Source organism: Puma concolor, chromosome C2, assembly GCF_028749965.1.
Source record: "Puma concolor isolate L17-30 chromosome C2, mPumCon1.1.hap2, whole genome shotgun sequence".
Lineage (NCBI taxonomy): Eukaryota > Metazoa > Chordata > Mammalia > Carnivora > Felidae > Puma > Puma concolor.
In genome coordinates, this window is record NC_141675.1 from 66,127,262 (window position 1) to 66,149,199 (window position 21,938).

Genomic DNA, 21,938 nt, shown 5'->3' on the forward strand with positions numbered 1-21,938 from the left:
AAGGCATGATACTGTTACCATAACTTAACTATTATGTGCACACTCTCATATTTATCTTTATACCAGGGTTGTACTAAAAATTTCATGTAACATCTCTTTACTGCTGCAGCTAAATGGTTCTTAATCATAAACTCAAAACTGGCTAATTTAATTTGTAAACCCTGAACCAATGCTTGGTATATGCCAAACTCTGTGAAAGTCATTGAGCAAATAGAAATAAAAGACATGCCATTCATATTATCAAAAGTCATTAGTTCCCAGGGCGCCTGGGTGGCTCAGTTGGTTTAGCATCTGACTTGGGCTCAGGTTATGATCTCACAGCTTGTGAGTTTGAGCTCCACGTCGGGCTCTGTGCTGACAGATCAGAGCCTGGAGCCTGCTTTTGATTCTGTGTCTCCTCTCTCTGCCCCTAACCCACTCGCATTCTGTCTCTGTCTCTCTCAAAAATGAATAAACATAAAAAAAAATTTTTTTTAAAGCCATTAGTTCTCTTCACAAAATAGTCTTTACTTTTGTTTCACATCTCAGCATATTTTTCTTGTCTTACCATCTTTCTTATGAAGGTAGTGCCAAATGATGTGTGTGTGTGTGTGTGTGTGTGTGTGTGTGTGTGTGTGTGTTGGGGGAGAAAAGACAGATTTGAGCAAGGACATTCTACTTCAACACATATACTTTCATTGCATCGAAACAGAGGTATTAAAGAGCTAGGGTACTTGTTACTTCAGGTAAAGCCTCACAGGTTGGCTGTTTCTTGAGGAGTTACAGCAATCTCAATTTAGATTTATGGTTTGAAAATGTGCTTTCCTCAGTTAACCAGTGCCAGTTGTCTGCTCAAGGATGACCAGCATCCCTGTAGAACCTAAACCAAAATAAAATATCCCTATTTTTATTCATTTTTTATCATCTATATATTCTTGTTCATTGTTGTAAAGTTGACTAATACCTTCCATTCAATAGGTTATAGCATTTTTTCTAGTCTCTCTGGTTGAGAATCTGGGCTTTTATGAGGCTGCCCTGGAGATCTTTTCTGGCCTATTCACTAGGTATTCCTTTCTCAGAGGAGCTGGTTAGGCTCAGAAAACCTTAGCTGGCCCAATTTCTAGGGACTGGTTATAAATATTCTAACTTGAATCAGAAAGAGATAATCCACTGCACTGTGAATTATGGTTTTCAGATTTCCAAAGTCACATAGTAATGGCCTTTTTTTTTTATTTGGTAAGTGTCTTTCAATTTCAGAAACATGACTACTTGGCATTTTAGAGGAAATAACTTTGACGTGTTGGCTTTTCCAGTGAATTTTAATATAATATTCTTGTAAGAGGACTGAACTAAACTATCTCCAAGAATTTAATTGATAAACATGAATGTTCTATATATTGATTTGTACTTATTGTTTTATAGTAAAAACCTAATTGCTAAGGGACTATATGATATTCATGTTCATGGTGCATAGCATTCTTTCCCTTGGGGAAAACATAATGAGTAATACTGTATATTGAGAACTATAATTCCAAAGAAAACCAAGATGACAGACACATGTATCTGAAATTAATTGCATCTGCTTCTCTGTAGGAAAGTCTATGCCAGCAAAGTTCCAACAATTATCAGGAATTTCCTCAAGGAATATTGTCAGGTCAGTAATCCCATGATATTAAACAGATATGCTTATTCCACTGCAGGGATATACATATCAAGGACAATGGATATTCAGTTCCAATTTTACATGGCAAATACTGACAAATTCCTAATTTTCAAGTTCTCATTGTTTGTTTATTTTAGGACCCATAAAGATTTTTTGTCATAACTTTAACTCAATCACGCTTGGTACAATTAAGCTATAGTCTATGATATACTGGTAATCTGGCTCTCACCCACACCAAAAAATCCAGGATTTGTAGCATTTGCCAATTTCCACAGTGTAAATTCTCCCAGCATTGCTAATTTCTCCTCTACTTTTATAACTGGCTCTCCCCAAATTCCAGAATATTTAACAATTGACTTTCTAGAGTCTGTACCAGCTGGCTCGGAGAACACCATTAGCCGTTTTTTACTAGCTGAAATCTAGTTCTGAAGTTGCATCTAGCCTTCTTCTATTGATCTTTTTTGTTTGTTTGTTTTGTTTAAAAAAATTTTTTTAAAACGTTTATTCATTTTTGAGAGATAGAGAGAGACAGAGCATGAGCGGGGAAGGGGCAGAGAGAGGGAGACACAGAATCCGAAGCAGGCTCCAGGCTCTGAGCCGTCAGCATAGAGCCCGACGCAGGGCTTGAACTCACAAACTGCGAGGTCATGACCTGAGCCGAAGTGGGACGCTCAACCGACTGAGCCACCCAGGCGCCCCTTCTATTGATCTTTTGATTAGACTCAGAACACACATTAATAAACCACCTCTTAGCAAAATCTATTAAGTTTTTTTAATGTTTATTTTACTTATTTTGAGAGGGAGAGAGAGAGAGAAAGAGAGAGAGCAAGCGCATGAACAGGGAGTGGCAGAGATAGAGATAGAGAGAGAGAGACAATCTCAAGCAAGTTCCCTGCCATCAGTGAAGAACCCGATGCGGGGCTAAACTCATGAACCCTGAGATCATGACCTGAGTCAAAATCAAGAGCCAGACACTTAACTGACTGAGCCACACAGGTGTCTCAGAAAAAAAACCAAACAAACAAAAAATCATTTTACAGATAGTGGTATCTGTTTATGCTGAACCTATTGGTTTCATTTGTAGCTAGGGACTTTTTTTTTTTTTTTAAAGTATGGGACAGAGGGAAGCTTACCATCACCTCCTAAAATTCCCTCTCATTCACATAGTTAGGAAAAGTATGTGGGTGGAAAGAAAGTCACAGAGGCAAGTCAGTGGAGAAAATAAATTTAGGAAGAAGTCATAAGTGAGCACATTCGATGGAATACATTAGAGAAAAGTATAAGGAAAAATAGAATGTAAAAAAAGATTGATAGATAAAGATCTATTTTCATTTTTTAAAACACACATTAACACACAGGTAAATAGATGTTGTGGCATATTAGTTGTTTGACTGCAAAGTCAGTATGGTTGGGATTAATTCTGCCTTCCATATCCATCACTTAATTCAGTTTTGGTAACTCCTAGGACCTTCTTATACAATACGGAATTCATGTCAACTTTATGATATTAATTTTTTGGAACCATTTTATTATCCATTTAAATTCCTTAAACTTCACTTTCCAAGAAAGTGTTATTTTTAAAGGTTCTAAAGACAATAACTACCAGCAACCTAGGTTTCTCATCCTATTACTGCAGATATCTCCCTAGGAGTTGTGCTTGGAGTTAAATGTAGAAACCACTCAGATCTTCTTGCTAAATTCTTGGAATACTACAGTCGACAAGTAAGAAATAACAGGTAGCTATACCTTAGGAGATGACGAAAATTCATCAAAGGGAAGAGGAGTCTAATATGATGAGCTTGATCTGAGAAGGAAAAATGCCTTGGTTGTCATAGGCGAGAAGGAATTTCGAGTGTGACACCGAAGCTGTTGCATAATTCTTACAATTTTTTTTTTTTGCCATAAGTCTACGTTCTGGGGATGAGAATATCAAAATCTGTTTTGTTAGATTTTTATAAAACATATTGGGGTCTAGGAGGCAAAATGTTGGGACAGCTCTAACAACACTTGGCATTATAACTGATGCCATGTCCTCTAGAAAGAGCACTCCTGAGGTCTTTTTCATGTGGTTGGATTTCATTTCCAGAACTGAAGAAAGAGAGTTACAGAATTGTGTCATTATGACAAGGACCAGGAACCTACTTGAGAGCAGAGGTCAAGTTCATTTCTAGTCTTCCCTGGAAGTTTTCCCATCATCATCAGTGACCTCATGGCTGGAAAGTTTGAATTTTACAAAGAGTTATGAACATAGAATGGCTTTAATTAAAGAAAAAGATAGTCAATAATTGTTGGTTTGACGTTTATAAGACAATAATTCTGGTAAAATCATGCTCCATGAGAGAAATGGAAAGTTCTATTATGCTATTACCAGAAGCTGAGAATAAAATTAATTTAACTTGAAATAAATCTTCACAAAAGTTATAGCAAACATACCGAGCAGCTTCTGAATATCTCTCCAGACATCTAAACACTGTTGCCTGGCGAAGATGATTTCGGAAATAAGCTGGGTTTAAAACAATACTCCTGTAAAAAGATAAAAAGAAATGTAAATGTTATTAGGTTTTAAAGGTCAATTACCAGAAGTGTATAGGAACGAAATAACATGTATTCAATTTGATGTACTATATATTTTAAAAGATACTAATGAATGATGTCCTTTTCCTCCTGTAACTGTCAGTTAAGACAAATAAGTTGAAAACTAATTAAGTTTGCATGATAAAAGCAATTTTATTTATAGCACCTAGTATCTTCTGTAGATATGACAGTGACAAAAAATTTGAACACAACTTATATTACAATAAGACATGTTATTTTATTTTTTAATGTTAATAAATCAGGTAAAAATCAGAGGTTATTTATGGTAATGTGTATTTATAATGGAGGAGTTAGTTATTGAATTTCAGTTAAAAGAAAGGAACTGGAATTTGGGTGACATGTTTATTTGTACTAAAAAAATAATTAGGTTCTGTGTCTTCCTTCAGCTGGACAATGTAGTGGCATAAAAGGAATCATGTACCATTGGTTAAGGACTTGAGTCTTGACCTTGCCACTTTTGGTTAGCCCTTACTCATTTTGGGTTTCCATTTCTTCTTTATTGAAATTACAAGGCTTGGCTTGAGGATAAGATTATCTATCTTTACTTGCTTATTTTTCCATCATCTGAGTTCTGGAATCTCAATCCATGCCCAGAAGAAAAGATGATCATTCCCCAGCTATCTTCTCCCCTAGAGATAAACTGGCAGACATTTCACTTCTTTGATTCACTGAGAGCTAAGCACCGTTCAAGGTATTTGATATAATGAGATGAACTAGACAGATGTAGTCCATGGCCCATCACCAAGTGGGGACAGAGCTATTAATGGAAGTTTGAAATGTAGCTTATAGTAACAGTGTGTTGTGTTACTGATGTGGGATACAGAGTGTTATAGAACCAACACAGTATTATTAAGCAAACTTCTTGTGAGCCTGTTTTTTACAAGTTAAATGTGAATCACTTGGCATTAATTCATTATTGAAGTAAGTGGTTTTTAATCTTTTTTGAGAAGTTCACAGAGCTTTTTGAGAGTCACATGTAAGCTGTGTACCTCTACCCAGAAAAATGCACACAACATAAGTGCCCAAATTTAGCGAATTCATGTGATCCCTGAAGCCTAGTCATGTCCAGATTAAAAAAACATGCCAACAAAAATAATTCCTTTCCCAGATCCATTGCTTCTAGACAGAATAAAGTAGAAAAGAATCATCTATTTGGCCCATGTAGAATCACAGAATTATATGATGATAAGATGGCTTGACTGAATAATTTAGCTTACTTTAAACACAAGTTAACAGAAACCAGGGAGGTTATGGGACCTTTCTAAATCATATACAATAAATTAGTGGAAGAAAGTTTCAGGTTTATTGTGTTTCCTGTCCCTAGCCACAGTACTTCATATTACACAGATGGCTTTTCATATGATGATTTCTGAATTAGAGGGGCCTAAGTTAGCGAAGTTTTACTTTACCCTATGATTAACAGTTTGTACAAATGAATGCATTAAACCCCAAGAACACAGATCATTTCCTTTGGTGATTTCTGATTGAAGTGTTGGAAATTTAAAAACTATTACATGAATTCATTCCATATCAGTACTGAATACTAATAACTTATGCTAATTCAGAAAAAGAGTACAGTTACAAGGTATGTTTATAAATTTTATCCTTGTAAAAGTAATTTTGTAAAAGTAGATCAGAGGGAATAAGATCAGAGTTCTGTCAAGGGCCTAGGTCTTCTGACTAAATAGAATTTTTTCTTCCACATTATAGCTAATTCTTCCCTCTCTCTTTGTAATCATTCATTCACTTGTGCATTTTTACTAAGTTCCTACAAATGTGATGGGACAAAATCCTTACTGAATGGATGTTTCTAGCTTTTGACATCTCATTGCCCATGATGTAGTGTTCTGGCATTGCTGAGCTATTCTCTAAGAATCTTGCTTTGTCAGGCAAATTCTTTTTTTTTTTTTTTTTTTTTTTTTTTTAAATTTTTTTTTTTTTTAACGTTTATTTATTTTTTTGGGACAGAGAGAGACAGAGCATGAACGGGGGAGGGGCAGAGAGAGAGGGAGACACAGAATCAGAAACAGGCTCCAGGCTCTGAGCCATCAGCCCAGAGCCCGACGCGGGGCTCGAACTCACGGACCGCGAGATCGTGACCTGGCTGAAGTCGGACGCTTAACCGACTGCGCCACCCAGGCGCCCCCAGACAAATTCTTTTGACAAAAATGCAGACCTGAGAGAAGGATGGAGTGTGGGGGGCAAGAGAAGTAATGAGGGAAAGGTTTAGTAAAAGAGGGAGGAAGGAGAGGAAGAGTCATCAAAAATAGTTTGGGATGTAGGTGGAAAAGATTTTCATGGATAGTGAGGTTTGATGAGGTAAACAACCTAGGAATTGTTTCAGTGTGACTTTAGAAAAATGATAGATTAAAAAAATTGTTTGTAATTACAAGTCCTCTTTCTGATGTTGAAAAAATAAAAGTAGAGAACATGAGCTTAGAAATCACTATTGGTAGACTGGAATGGTTTCTTTTAACAATAACATCACCTCACACTGTACCATGTGAATCACAGCTTTACCTGATAGACCCAAAGAAGATCTGGACCCAGTCTACCCTGAGTGGTGGAGTTATAATCATAAAAGAATGTTTAGAAATTTGAGATGAGATATTATTTTTGGCAATTTATTATTTTTGGCTCTCATAATTATTGAGGAGGAAGTCTAGGACCAAAATGGACAATCTGACTGGCGTTAAAGTGAAAAAACAAGTAAACCAACAAAAAGCCCAACATCCCTGCAATTCTAATCAGAGAGGGAAGAACTCTGTGCTGATGGTCTGATTTTATTACCGAAGAAATGACTCTGATTTAGCTATGTTGATAGGGCTTTTGTTAAACAAACAAACAAACAAACAAAAAAACAAGATCATGTTAAATATTAAATTATAGAACTCATTGAATTTTGGTCAGAAGAATGGGGGGAGTGTTAGTAACAGGCCATGATTGCTCATTCAATTGACTAGCACTATTCTAACAGAATGAGATCATGTAAAATAATAAATATTATAATAGATAAAGGCATATTTTCTTTATCAATTTGTTGGCTGTGGTGTATCTTATGCTTTTTATGATTTGCATTTGTGAGTGCTTTGGAATTAATCTTTTATATTAAAGTTCACATAATTTGATTTGTGTGCATGCATGCATCTGCACTTGTTTTATTAAGTCCTAAGGACATAATATTGTTGTAAATCCAGAATGTAAGTCTCTTCTGGTGATTATTTGAAGTGTCTCAATTCACTTGTCAAATAATTTATCTTTCTCTCAGTGATTGATATGCCACCTCTATTACATACTAAGTTTACATGCACTAAGTTGGATCCATGGCTGCACTTTGTATCTTACACTTGTTCTACGTGTTCTTTGTATCTTACAATTTGTTCTATGCAGCACAAATTGTTTCAATTATCGTCACTTTAGTGGTGCCTGGATGGCCCAGGCATTTAAACACTGGCCTCTTCATCTTGGCTTAGTTCATGATCTCATAGTTTGTGAGTTTGAGCCCTGCATCAGTCTCTGCCCCGCTGCCAATGGTGCAGAGTCCGCTTGGGATTATGTCTCTCCTTCTCTCTGCCCCTCCCTTGCTTGTGCTTGCTCTCTCTCTTTCTCTCTCTCTCTCTCTCTAAATAAATAAACTTAAAAAAATTAATACTGTCACTTTAAAATACACCTTAATTTCTGGAAGAGAAGAACTGCCTAATGTCCTTTTTTAAAATTTTTATTTATTTTTATTTTTTTCTTCACAAAATAGATTTTTTATTGTCTTTCACTCAAAAGAAATAAGATCTCTATGAACCATCAATCCATTTATAGGAATCACCAAGTGGTCAGACCATGAAATCAAAGGAGTGGCACCAGAAATCAAGTGAGTACTCTAAATCAAAATCAAATCCTTAGTATGATATCAGAGACCCTAGGAGAGCCCAGACCACCCATCAGGAACAGAATGCAAAGGTCTCTAAGAAGACCCATTTACAAGGATGGAGTAAGCAGGGATCCAAAGGAGAGGATCAATCTCATCTGAGTCACAGTACCAAACTCTGAAAGATAAAATGCACCTGGCAGTTAAGGAGATTTTCTTAATCAGGCTATTGTAATTGTTAGAATGTTCACTAATGAGAATTACCTCAAAGAAAATAAAGAGGGCCTGAGTCATCCAGGGTCTTATGAGAATGATAAGAAAGGATGAAGATGGGGCTTATCTGAGTCACTGAGAAACAGTCTCCACTTTTTAGACTAGGTCTAATCTTGAAATGTGGAGGAGCCGGGCATCCTCTGTGGATTAGCCATTTCTCAGGAAAACAAATGGGTGGGGATTTCTTTACTAACGCTATTTTTTATGAGCACAAAGCTCTGGTGAAGTTCAATATTGTCAAATGTAAGCTTGTGAGATATAACTCCAAGTTGGATCTTGATTTAAGTTGTAGTTTCTTGGGAATAGTTTTTTTTTTTTTTTTACTTTTAATTTATTTTTTAAATTTACATCCAAATTAGTTAGCATATAGTGCAACAATGATTTCAGGAGTAGATTTCTTTTTTTTTTTTTTTTTTTAATTTTTTTTTTTTCAACGTTTATTTATTTTTGGGACAGAGAGAGACAGAGCATGAACGGGGGAGGGGCAGAGAGAGAGGGAGACACAGAATCGGAAACAGGCTCCAGGCCCAGAGCCTGATGCGGGGCTTGAACTCACGGACCGCGAGATCGTGACCTGGCTGAAGTCGGACGCTTAACCGACTGCGCCACCTAGGCGCCCCAGGAGTAGATTTCTTAATGCCCCTTACCCATTTAGCCCATCCTCCCTCCCACAACCCTTCCAGTAACCCTCAGTTTGTTCTCTGTGTTGCCCCCTCCCTGTTTTTATATTATTTTTGCTTCCCTTCCCTTATGTTCATCTGTTTTACATCTTAAAGTCCTCATATGAGTGAAGTCATATGATTTTTGTCTTTCTCTGACTAATTTCGCTTAGCATAATACCCTCTAGTTCCATCCATGTAGTTGCAAATGGCAAGATTTCATTCTTTTTGATTGCTGAGTAATACTCCATTGTGTGTGTGTGTGTGTGTGTGTGTGTGTGTGTGTGTATAGATAGATAGATATAGATATAGATATAGATATAGAAGATATCTAGAATAGATAAAGAAGATTTGGTATATATATACATATATATATACACATATATATATACACATATACATATACATATATATACGTATACGTATACATATATATACATATACATATATATACATATACATATACATATACATATACATATACATATACACATATGTATATATATACCACATCTTTATCTATTCATCGACCATTGGACATTTGGGCTCTTTCCATACTTTGGCTATCATTGATAGTGCTGCTATAAACATGGGGGTGCAGGTGTCCCTTCGAAACAGCACATCTGTATCCCTTGGATAAATACCTAGTAGGGCAATTGCTGGGTCGTAGAGTAGATCTATTTTTAATTTTTTGAGGAACCTCCATACTGTTTTCCAGACTGGCTGCACCAGTCTGCATTCCCACCAACAGTGCAAAAGAGATCCTCTTTCTCCGCATCCTCGCCAACATCTGTTGTCTGAGTTGTTCATGTTAGCCATTCTGACAGGTGTGAGGTGGTATCTCATTGTGGTTCTAATTTGTATTTCCCTGATGATGAGGGATGTTTTTCATGTGTCAGTGGCCATCTGATGTCTTCTTTGGAGAAGTGTCTATTCATGTCTTTTGCCCATTTCTTCACTGGATTATTTGTTTTTTGGGTGTTGAGTTTGGTAAGTTCTTTATACATTTTGGATACTAAGCCTTTATCTTATATGTCATTTGCAAATATCTTCTCCCATTCTGTCAGTTGCCTTTTGGTTTTGCTGATTGTCTCCTTTGATGTGCAGAAGGTTTTTGTTTTGATGAGGTCCCAATAGTTGATGTTTGCTTTTGTTTCCCTTGCCTCCGGAGACGTGTTGAGTAAGAAGTTGCTGCGGCTGAGGTCAAAGATGTTTTTGCCTGCTTTCTCCTCGAGGATTTTGATGGCTTCCTGTCTTACATTTAGGTCTTTCATCCATTTTGAGTTTATTTTTGTGTAAGGTGTAAGAAAGCAGTCCAGGTTCATTCTTCTGCATGTCGCTGTCCAGTTTTCCCAGCGCCACTTGCTGAAAAGCCTGTCTTTATTCCACTGAATATTCTTTCCTGCTTTGTCAAATATTAGTTGGCCATACGTTTGTGGGTCCATTTCTGGGTTCTCTATTCTGTTCCATTGATCTGAGTGTCTGTTTTTGTGCCAATACCATACTGTCTTGATGATTACAGCTTTGTAGTATAGCTTGAAGTCCGGGATTGTGATGCCTCCAGCTTTGGTTTTCTTTTTCAAGATTGCTTTGGCTATTCAGGATCTTTTCTGGTTCCATACAAATTTTAGGATTGTTTGTTCTAGCTCTAGTGAAGAATGCTGGTGTTATTTTAATAGGTATTGCTTGAATATGTAGATTGCCTTGGATAGTATTGATATTTTAACAATATTCGTTCTTCCTATCCAGGAGCATGGAATATTTTTCCAGTTTTTTTGTGTCTTCTCCAATTTCTTTCATAAGCTTTCTATAGTTTTCAGTGTATGGATTTTTCACCTCTTTGGTTAGATTTATTCCTAGGTATTTTATGGGTTTTGGTGCAATTGTAAATGGGATTGATTCCTTGATTTCTCTTTCTGTTGCTTCATTATTGGTGTATAGGAATGCAACTGATTTTTGTGCATTGATTTTATATCCTGCCACTTTGCTCAATTCATGGATCAGTTCTAGTAGTTTTTTGGCGGGATCTTTTGGGTTTTCCATATAGAGTATCATGTCATCTGTGAAGAATGAAAGTTTGACCTCATCCTGGCCAGTCTGGATGCCTTTTATTCCTTTGTGTTGTCTGATTGCTGAGGCTAAGACTTCCAATACTATGTTGAATAACAGTGGCGAGAGTGGACATCCCTGTCTTGTTCCTGACCTCATGAGGAAAGCTCTCAGTTTTTCCCCATTGAGGATGATATTAGCATTGGGTCTTTCATGTATGGCTTTTATGATCTCGAGGTATGATCCTTCTATCCTTACCTTCCTGATGGTTTTTATCAAGAAAGGATGGTGTATTTTGTCAAATGCTTTCTCTGCATCTATTGAGAGGGTCATGTGGTTCTTGTCCTTTCTTTTATTGATGTGATGAATCACATTGATGTTTTCTGGATATTGAACCTGTCCTGCATCTCAGGTATAATTTCCACTTGGTCGTGGTGAATAATTTTTTTTAATGTATTGTTGGATCCGGTCAGCTAATATCTTATTGAGGATTTTTGCGTCCATGTTCATCAGGGAAATTAGTCTATAGTTCTCCTTTTTAGTGGGGTCTTTGTATGGTTTTGGAATCAAGGTAATGCTGGCTTCATAGAGTTTGGAAGTTTTCCTTCCATTTCTATTTTTTGGAACAGCTTCAAGAGAATAGGTGTTAACCCTTCCTTAAATGTTTGGTAGAATGCCCCTAGAAAGCCATCTGGTCCTGGACTCTTGTTTGTTGGGAGATTTTTGATTACTAATTCAATTTCCTTACTGGTTACGGGTCTGTTCAAATTTTCTATTTCTTCTGTTTCAGTTTTGTTAGTGTATATGTTTCTAGGATCTTGTCCATTTCTTCCAGATTGCCCATTTTATTGGAGTATAATCTCTTCTCTTTCATTCTTGATTTTATTTATTTGGGTCCTTTCCTTTTTCTTTTTGATCAAACTGGCTAGTGATTTATCAATTTTGTCATTCTTTCAAAGAACCAGCTTCTGGTTTCATTGATGTGTTCTACTGTTTTTTTGTTGTTGTTGTTTTTTTTGTTGTTGTTGTTTGTTTTGGTTTCACTAGCATTGATTTCTGCTCTAATCTTTATTATTCCCTATCTTTTGCTGGTTTTGGGATTTATTTGCTGTTCTTTTTCCAGCTCTTTAAGGTGTAAGTTTAGGTTGTGTATCAGAGACCTTTCTTCCTTCTTTAGGAAGGCCTGGATTGCCAGCCCGCCCCAGAAAAAGTTCACGTGCGCATGAAAAAGTTCACTGTGGCAGCAGTGTTTCAGGGATTATGGAAAATCTCAACACGCATCTGGCACCAGGCTTCACCCTAACAACCTTGTTCCAGCACCAGCAACTGTGGCTGTTCTCCAGGGTCTGCTAGCACTTTGCCTGGTGGCGGGGGGCGGGGGGGGGGGAACGGGAGGGGGGGCTGTCACACAGCCTCTACCATATGTGCTCCCAGAAGGGAACCACCTCTCCCCGTGTGGCCTGAGGACTTCCTGGACTCCACTCTGTCCCTGGGGATTTGCCCTTCCCACCAGAGCACCACCTATTATTGAGCTGTGAGCTGCAGAGTTTCAGACTCTGTGCTCCCCGTTTATAGTCTTAATGGATTTTAAACCCTCTCCTTTCTCCTTTCTCCCCTTTTAGTTCAGTCCCTGCAGCTGTTTCCACTTTTCCACTTTCTCTCCAGCTGCTTTTGGGGGTGGTGGTGCTTTTCCCATATTCTCCCCTGTCTCCATCCTCTCTCCACAAGCAAAAACAGCTCCCTGCTCTCCATGGCTTCTCTCTCCCCCAGTTCACTTATCCGCGCCACATACCTGCTGAGTTCTGTGGTTCAGGTTGTGCAGATTGTTGTGTTAATCCTCAAATCAGTTGTCTAGGTGTGTTGGATGGTTTAGTGTTGATCTGGCTGTATTTCATGGACATGAGATGCAAAAACTTCCATGTTGTTCCACCATCTTGGCTCCTCCCTCAAGAAATTTTTCAAATATCCTTTGATTTTATCAACATGATCTTGTGGACTTTGTCTTTTGACTTTTTGCAGGGATGATTTCTATTAATTACTGATTCAAAAGGACATTGAAATTAATAAACAGAATATTAAAGAATTAAGAAAGTGAATAATAGAACAGAACTATATCCAGGACAAAAGTGAACAAACATAAAAATAAAGTGATATTATTATTATTATTATTCTGTGATTTTTATAAAATATTATGCTAGTATTGAGCTGCCAGAACCTTAGATTTAGCCATTCAGTCTGTTCTTCCTGTCTTTCAGTTCATTCATTTCTACTTTTATATTTATTAATTCATTTTTGTCCTCTCTAGATTTTATTTTATTATTTCTCTTCTTAATTTCACTTAATATTCAATCTATTTACGTTTTCTTTCTAAATAAAGGAAGAATCTACAGCTATGATTTTTTAAACTGATTTTAGCCTTGACTATATACTTAAGAATGATAGAGTATATTTTATTCTCATAATTTTTTTTCCTTAGTCTCTAATTATAGATTCGTATTCTTCTTTGATTGAAAAATTATTTAGGATAGTGTTGTTCAATTTCCAAAGGGTAGTTTTTCTTATAGCTCTTATTGCTAATTTCTCATTTTATTACAATGCAAACAGGGAATATGTTGTACATTTCTGCTTTTCATTTACATTAAGAGTAATACATGATGAAGTTAGCAAACATTTTAATGGCATGTGGAAGAAATAATACATTCTTCATTTGTTACATATTGTTAGAAACTGCTATAAGAGAACTTACGAGGTTTTTAATGATCTAGATAAAACTACTCAATAGGTACCTCTGTTTAATTCATTTTCCTTGGGACATCTTTTTAGACCTATATTTTAATGGTAATGATTACCATTTCAAAATTAAGTTTGTTTTTAAAAGCAATATTGATTTCATGTTCTTTGTTCTCATCTTTATTCTCTAATTTTTAGAAAATTAACTTACTTTAATATACTTTTATTTAAATCAGTTTTATGAAGCTTAATTTACACACTGTAGAATTCACCTTTTTAAAGTGTATAGTTTGATGCATTTTGGCAAGTTTATATCCATCACCACTATAAAAATATAGCATATTTCCAACTGCACCAAAAAGTCACAATGGAGGCGTGAGAGTTTCCTATATATTTCCCCAGAGACAGATGTGTTTTGCTTCTATTTCTCCACCAGAAGACATGGATTTTTGCTAGGATATGTGAATGAGAAGGTTAGCTATTACTCCTTCAGGGGCTTATGGCTTTGGCTTTATATGCGATTAGGGATCAGAAAATCAATTTCTTGTTTAGGCAAAGATGCCTAAATCCAGCTCTCTTTACCTTACTTGGTCAGTAGTAAGGTAAATTAGCATTGATTCATCCTCCTGAATGACACTCCTCTTACTTTCATAGTAAGGTACTGAAATATTTTTTTTAAATTTTTTTTTTCAACGTTTATTTATTTTTGGGACAGAGAGAGACAGAGCATGAACGGGGGAGGGGCAGAGAGAGAGGGAGACACAGAATCGGAAACAGGCTCCAGGCTCTGAGCCATCAGCCCAGAGCCCGACGCGGGGCTCGAACTCGCGGACCGCGAGATCGTGACCTGGCTGAAGTCGGACGCTTAACCGACTGCGCCACCCAGGCGCCCCTGAAATATTTTTTTTAGAAATAGTTGGTAGATCTAGAGAATTCCAAAAATGTGGATTATTTTAATTTCACCAAACCATGATATTCTTGTGGATAAAATGGTGACATTTATGCTAGATAATGGCATCATTCAGTAAATTATAACTGGCCAGACAACTGATCGATAATATTGAAGTATGGTCTGTGTTATTATGAAAGAAAGAATTTAATGGCTTGTTCTTAGCCTTTTTTTGTGGACAATATTTCCATTAGTGACTAAGATTAAGTGATTGAAAGGATGTCTATAAAATTTTCAGATGGCATAAATTTTATCTAACAAGGAACTAATGTCACTGATGACAGAAGCAAAATTCAAAATGATCCGGACTGGTTAAAAATAAAAACCTTATGATATAGATTTAAAAAATAAGTTGCCAAATACAATCGTGATTTGAGAGTGACCAAGCGGAAAAAGTCTGAATATTTTAATCGTAAGCTAAGGTGGCACTACGACAGAACTACAAAAACTGTACATAAAACTTATGTTAAATCAATCAAATGCATTCTGTCCGAATAATAAATGATATTTTCTCTAAATTGTGCCTTAACCATATCGTCTATTGAATTCATCTATAGTTCTGAGCATCTGTGAGAATTATCACCATACTGTAGTGGTGTCTAGAGTGTCTAGTGGGTCTGGAGAACATAGTGTGTGATGATACAGAACAAAAGTGATAAGTCTAGAGAGCTAAATAAGATTCGTGGAGAATAAGCAAGTACTTTCAAATACAAAGAACTGTCATGTAGAAAACAGAATAATTCTTCTATGCAATACCAGATGAGGCTAGGCAAAACCCAGTATTATGAAGTTATAAATAGTTCAGTTCACATAAGGAGGGACCAATGATGCAATAGGTTTTGAGAAGAGTTTTCCTTTTACTGGAATCATTTAAGTGATATTTAGAATGCCATCTGTCAAGATGTGTAGAAGAAAGTCTTGACTGAGTAGGAGATTAGGCTAAATGACTTCCAAGTATATTCACAAAAATCCTTATAATATGTTGCCAAGCACCATGAAGGGTTTGAGTTTTTCTCTACTTGCAAGCTAACAAGTTAGTCTGACAGTTTCATGGATGCTCAGAGAAGACATGAACTTCCAAGGCCGGAGACAAAAGACAGTTTCTTACACCAATAGCAGTAGCTGGTGTTTATGTCTTTTGTTGTACTGATTCCTTGAGCCACAATTCCCAGATGACAATGAAAAGAGCCAGGCGACATCTTCACATTCAGTAGATTGCATTACAAAAGAGGAATCCTGAGTTTAAGAAATGTAAATCTTTTTATAATGGGCTATAAACATGCCTGTCCTTATTCTAGAGGAAGACACTATCTCCACTATCTAAGGCTGTGAGCAGACTTACCTTTCCTTCCAAGGCCATCTACCACACAATCATCTTTGAAAAAGATGGTCAGGAGCAAGGGCCACTCAGTTAAAAATACAGGAGGCCCATGAAAAATTGTTTTCATACATACATTACTTCTGTTGAAATATGCAGGCCCTATTTGTTTATATTCATGCCATTAACGAATTAAAAAGGTTCATAACAAGGTACAAATAGTTAAATTGTCATAGGAAAATGACAGGATAGCTAATACTGAAGAGTGAGTGACTACATTATTATTTATATTCTCTTCTAGGAAGAGTGTAAGGCAGCTTATAGAATACTTATGGGGTTAAATCAAAGTAAAAATAACTCACATGAAACAAAAGGAAAAATAGATAAATTGGACTATATCAAAATTAAAAACTTCTGTGCATCAAAGGACACTATCAACAGAGTGAAAAGGCAACATACGGGATGGGAGAAAATATTTGCAAATTATATATCTTTAAGGGGTTAATTTCCAGAATATATAAGGAGCTTCTACAATTCAACAATGAAAAAACAAACAACCCAATTTAAAAGCAGGCAAAATACTTGAGTAGACATTTCCCCAAAGAAGGTATACACATGGCCAAAAAGCATATGAAAAGATGCTCAACATCACTAACCATTAAGGAAAGACAAATCAAAACCACAGTGAGATACCACCTCACACTCATTAGAGTGACTACCTCAGAAAACCAAAAAATAGTAAGTGCTGGCAAGGATGTGGAAAAATCAGAACCTTTATGGTTTGTGGGATATAAAATGGTACAGCTGCCATGGAAAACAATATAGTAGTTCCTCAAGAAATTACAGCAATTCCACTTCTGTGTAAATACCCAAAAGAATTGAAAGCAGGGCTTTGAAGATGTACCCTCACATTCATAGCAATATTATTTAAAATAGCCAAAAGGTGGAGGCAACCCATGTGTGACAGATGAGTGGATATATACAATGTAGTGTGTGTGTGTATATATATATGCATATATATATACATATGCATATGCATATATATATGCATATATATATTTATAAAATGAAATATTATTCAGCACTAAAAGGAAAAGGAATTCTTACACATGCTACCACATGGATGAACCTTTAGGATATTATGCTAAGTTAAATAAGTCAATCACAAAAAGGAAAATACTTATTTGAGGTACCTAGAGTAGATAAATTCATGGAAAGAGAAGAGTGGTGGTTGTCAGGGTCTGAGGTGAGAGGGAAAGGCAGTTTTTTAAGAGAATGGAATTTTAGTTTTGCCAGATGAAAACAGTTGTGGAGATAGACCGTAGAGTAACATGAGTATACTTAACGCTACTGAACTGTACACTTAAAGAATGGGTAAGATGGTAAATTTTATGTTACATGTGTTTTATCACAATTAAAAATAAAAACAAAACTGAATAACCAAATGGGGAAAACAATATTAGAAGTAGGGATGTTAGGATGAAGTCTGGATGAGGTTAGTACACAAAATATGTCATAAGATCCTATGTGTTTGGTTGTGATAGACTACATGTTTTCTTCTAGTAGTTATCTTGCTGGTAGATAATGGAAAGAGGAACATCTAGTTTCTTTTAAACAAGCCAATTACTCAAATCAAACATTTCTTCTAGTTTAATCAGAAAGATCACTTCATTCAAAGATGCCCTACAATGTAACAATCTGTGTCCTCAGTAACAGATTTATAGACAAATCAGTAAAGGACCTATATGACTGCTTTTTAGAACTTCTTTCAACACACGGCTGTTGTTTTAATACCAAATCCCAAACTAGTAACCTAAATTCCAGAGTGGATGGGAAAAATGGAAATGTAAGCAGAACATATGCAATAGTGCTGTCACTATATAAGGATTCAGTGAAATCTTAGTGATTATGTCTTATTTGGTCACTTGGTTCACTACAAAAGATTGATTAGAATTAAAAGCTAAAATAAGGTATAACAGTCCTTAATTTGTTGAGAAGAATTGAGAAGTCCATGTACTCATTTTAAATATTTCACACTGACAAGCAAAATAGGAAAATGAAATGACTCAATTTAACTTACATAGGAGAAATGAACTATTTTATAAAGATTAAGACATAAAATCAGAATTAAAGGCATTGGATTTAAAAAAAAAAAGTTAATGTTTATTTTTGAGATGGGGGGAGGAGGAGGAGAAGAGAGAGAGAGAGAGAGAGAGAGAGACAGAGAGAGAGAACCTGAAGCCTTGAAGCAGGCTCCAGGCTCTGTGCTGTCAGCATAGAACCCAATGCGGGGCCGGAACCCACAAACTGTGAGATCATGACCTGAGTCGAAGTCGGACACTCAACCAACTGAGCCATCCAGGTGCTGGTTTTTGAAATGAGAAAATTATAGTAGATTATTGTCAAACAAAGCATATAGCTCTGTCCAAACAGTAGCAAAGTATGTTTTTATAAAAGCATGAAAACAAAACCTAACTCTTTAGGAAAACAACGAGAAGTCATTCTTAAATATTTCTTGACATCCCAGCTTGTGCATGCACAGCATAAAACAAATTTAGAGAAAGCAAACAGGGGACTAACTCAAACATCATCCATGATGTTTTGCCATTCAAATTACCATTAATTACATGTGGAAAATACTAAATTATTCAAGTGAGCAATACTTTATTTCTCAACATAACCAAAAGTCAAAGGGATAAATACTTTAAAATTTGCTATATTTTCACAGTAATTGAAAAATATATAGTCAGAAGGGAAAGATTTATTGTCTGTCTTCTTCACAGAGTTATACTAAACATACATTAAAGAATGATTAGGATTTAAAAGTCCATTTTACTTTAGAACTTCATTGTGAGATTTTCTTGTTTAGAAAAATAGAATGAAAATTAAGGGATGCAAGTAATAAATTTAATGGGTCATTAATACCAAGAAATATGAACCTTTAAAAGGAGGCCTCCTAAGGCTTTTAGACTTCCATATTCTTCATCAACATGAATATCATTGGTTAACATGTATCATATAATCATCAAAATTAAGTATGACATCCTAGTAAATCTTTAGAAGTGTGCAGTAATATGTATTTAAGCAATGGAGAACATTTATTTTTCTCTGTATTTCTTTTATGTTTTTACTCAGTTAATTACTCTGTATCCATTGGAGACCTCTCCATAATGGGAAATAATGCTCACCAATATTATCTTTATATATCCATACCTAGAAAATCCCTGACACATGATGGACACCCAATGGATGTTTATGGAATAAAGCAATGTTACTAAGTGACAGAACAAACTTTTCCTCAGGAGCCACCACAGCACTTAATCTTATCTAAGGCTCACCAATGAGATCTACATCTGTTATGAACTGAATATACCACGGGCCCCCTGTACTGACTTTTGCACCTATATCTCAGTTGAACATCAGATTTACACAATTTCATAACCTCTATCTGTATGCAGATGTGATCAGTAATGAAAGGCAATCTATATAATTAAAGGATATAAAGACAGATAGATAAGTAGGCCCTTTGTAAAAAATTTTCAGTACAAAATTATTGTTCATAATTTTAAAACCTCAAAAAAAAAACCTCCACATTTTTGTAGACCCTAATTGTGTCTTCCTATTTTTTTCTCCATCTGTCAAATGCCTGGATAGAGTAAACATGAAATGGATTCCCATTTATTTTTCATCTACATTGTAATCCAAAGACTGTCCAGTAAAAGCTGTTAGTAAATCACTTGGTCAGCTCTCCCAACAAAACCGTCTTTGAGTAATACAGTATATCAACCTATCTTTTGACATTTTCATTTTTTGTTCTTGACATTTTCTCTTAAAAAATAATACAGTGTTGGCCCTATTATCTTTTCTTTAAGGTCTGTGAACCAAATACCGGCTATCAACTCTCCTGTAGAAAAGCTATCAAGATTCAAAGACAAAGATGTAGATGTAAGGCTCTATTCATCTGTCTGTGTAATACTGAGGGGGAGGAAGGTGGAGAAGGGTGGTGGTGGTTCAAGAACAGCATGACAAATATCACATATATTTTTCTATTCTTTGCGTTGGTTGGGTGGGATGCAATTTAGAATGATTACTTTGAAAAGTACAATTAATAAATTCCCCTCTGTTCTAACCTACCAGAAATTACTTATGATTCATTCAGCAACAATTATTGAGTGTAAACCACGTTCCAGACACTGCACAGGTTCTAAAGAAAAGAGCCAGAAGGGTAAATACATACTTAAACTAAGATTTTGAGTAGCCCTATTGTATGGAAATAAATGTCTGCCTGCATTCTATTATTTTTTTATGCTGCCTTTAACTGGAAATTATGTAAGAATCTTTAAAATGAACTGGAATAAATAGTGGTTTCTACTATATAGTTTCACTGCCTAATGAAATGGGATGCTATTTCTTTTAGAATCTGAGAATTAGAGGAATTTTTTTGATAGCAAAGTCAAAGCCATTTGTATTTTGTCGTTTTAATATTGTTTATATTAACATCATGATTTTTTGGTTTTGTGACCAATCAATGACATCCAGATAACAATATTCTACCTACTATAAAGTCCACCGTAGCTTCCACACCAAAGGAGAAATATGAATGTAACACTTAGGCTTTATGAAGCAATTGGACTTCTGATAGTTGTCCATGATTTCCCTTTGTTGAATTAAGAGAATTAGCGGTATTGCACCACAATGGACACTGTATCTATGTATAGTGTCTATCCCGACTAAACCCCTAGATTAAAGCCAAAATTTGAATTGAATATGGACTTTGATTATGGGAAAGGCTCTCAATGTTGGATTCAATGTTTAGAGACCAAATTACCATTACTGAAAGTGACTCCAATTAGGAAGTCCATTCATTGTTAATACTATAAAATAACAATGTTAATATTTTCTCTTTGAAATACAACAGGATTTTCTAATATGCTGATTAGTTCTTTCTTTATTGACAAATTTCTTGTTTTGACATCCTATTCTCTTTGGCTCAAAGTATTGAGTGGCAACCTGTTGTGACTTGTACCAAATAAAGTATCATAGCACATTACTTTGGAAAGAATACATTTTCCAGATATCTTTAAAAGTGCTGCCTTTTTCTGTGAATATAATGACAACAGCATGTATCATGCTTCTTTTGTTTAAAAGTTATGTTAGATACTAAGCGACTAGCCCCCAGATGGAAGTATTAACCTAATTGTGAAAAATCGCATAGATACATATATAACCCACAATAAATGAACTGAAACTTGAAACAGTTAATTGGGGGATGCATACAAAAAAGATGGAAAGGCAAAAGGCTTGGGCAAAGCGTCTGCAATGACAGGAAAATGTAAAACTTGGAAAGAAGTCAGGAGAAAGGGAGTTTCGAGCTGAAATATTCTTCTTTAGGGAAGAAAGGTAGAACATCCAAATTGGAAGAGTGCCCCCCCCCCCCAAATGACTTGGTGATAGAGAATCGTAAACCATATTAAAAACGGCCATGTAAATTTGCTTGACTAAAGTAATAAATTGACCATAGGAAAAGGCAGGAGCCTGTTCATTAGTTAAAGGATTTTTAATTTTATGGAAGAAATTAACAATGCTTCAGGGATTACTAAGCAAACACATGATGGAAACATGTTTTAAGAAGACAATCACTGAAACTATTGTGAAGAAAGATAAGAGATACAAGAGCTGGGAAGATACGAAGGATGCTCTGAGCTAAAACAGTGATTCTCAAAGTGTGGCCTGCAGATACCCAAGGGTCCTGAGACACTTTCAGGACCTTCGCAATACTATTATAATGATTTTCATAGTAATACTTAGATATTATTTTACTTTATCACTATGTTGACATTTGTACTAATGTTGCAAAAGCC

At 35.8% G+C, this 21,938-nt stretch overlaps 1 protein-coding gene and 1 long non-coding RNA gene across 5 annotated transcripts in view; one reads left to right on the top strand and one right to left on the bottom strand.

Moving 5' to 3' along the window:
* SPATA16 (spermatogenesis associated 16) overlaps window positions 1–21,938 on the bottom strand; it is a 249,675-nt gene that overhangs the window by 122,133 nt on the left and 105,604 nt on the right. For all 4 annotated transcript variants that reach the window (XM_086674733.1, XM_086674732.1, XM_025913870.2 and 1 more), the window contains exon 4: window positions 4,076–4,165. In XM_086674733.1, the coding sequence (XP_086530859.1) occupies window positions 4,076–4,165 (90 nt within the window). The remainder of the gene's footprint in view (window positions 1–4,075; window positions 4,166–21,938) is intronic.
* On the top strand, window positions 1,571–20,088 carry LOC147577302 (uncharacterized). The gene is made up of 3 exons (XR_015240128.1): window positions 1,571–1,633; window positions 7,989–8,102; window positions 19,950–20,088. It is a non-coding gene; the product is annotated as an uncharacterized LOC147577302 (long non-coding RNA).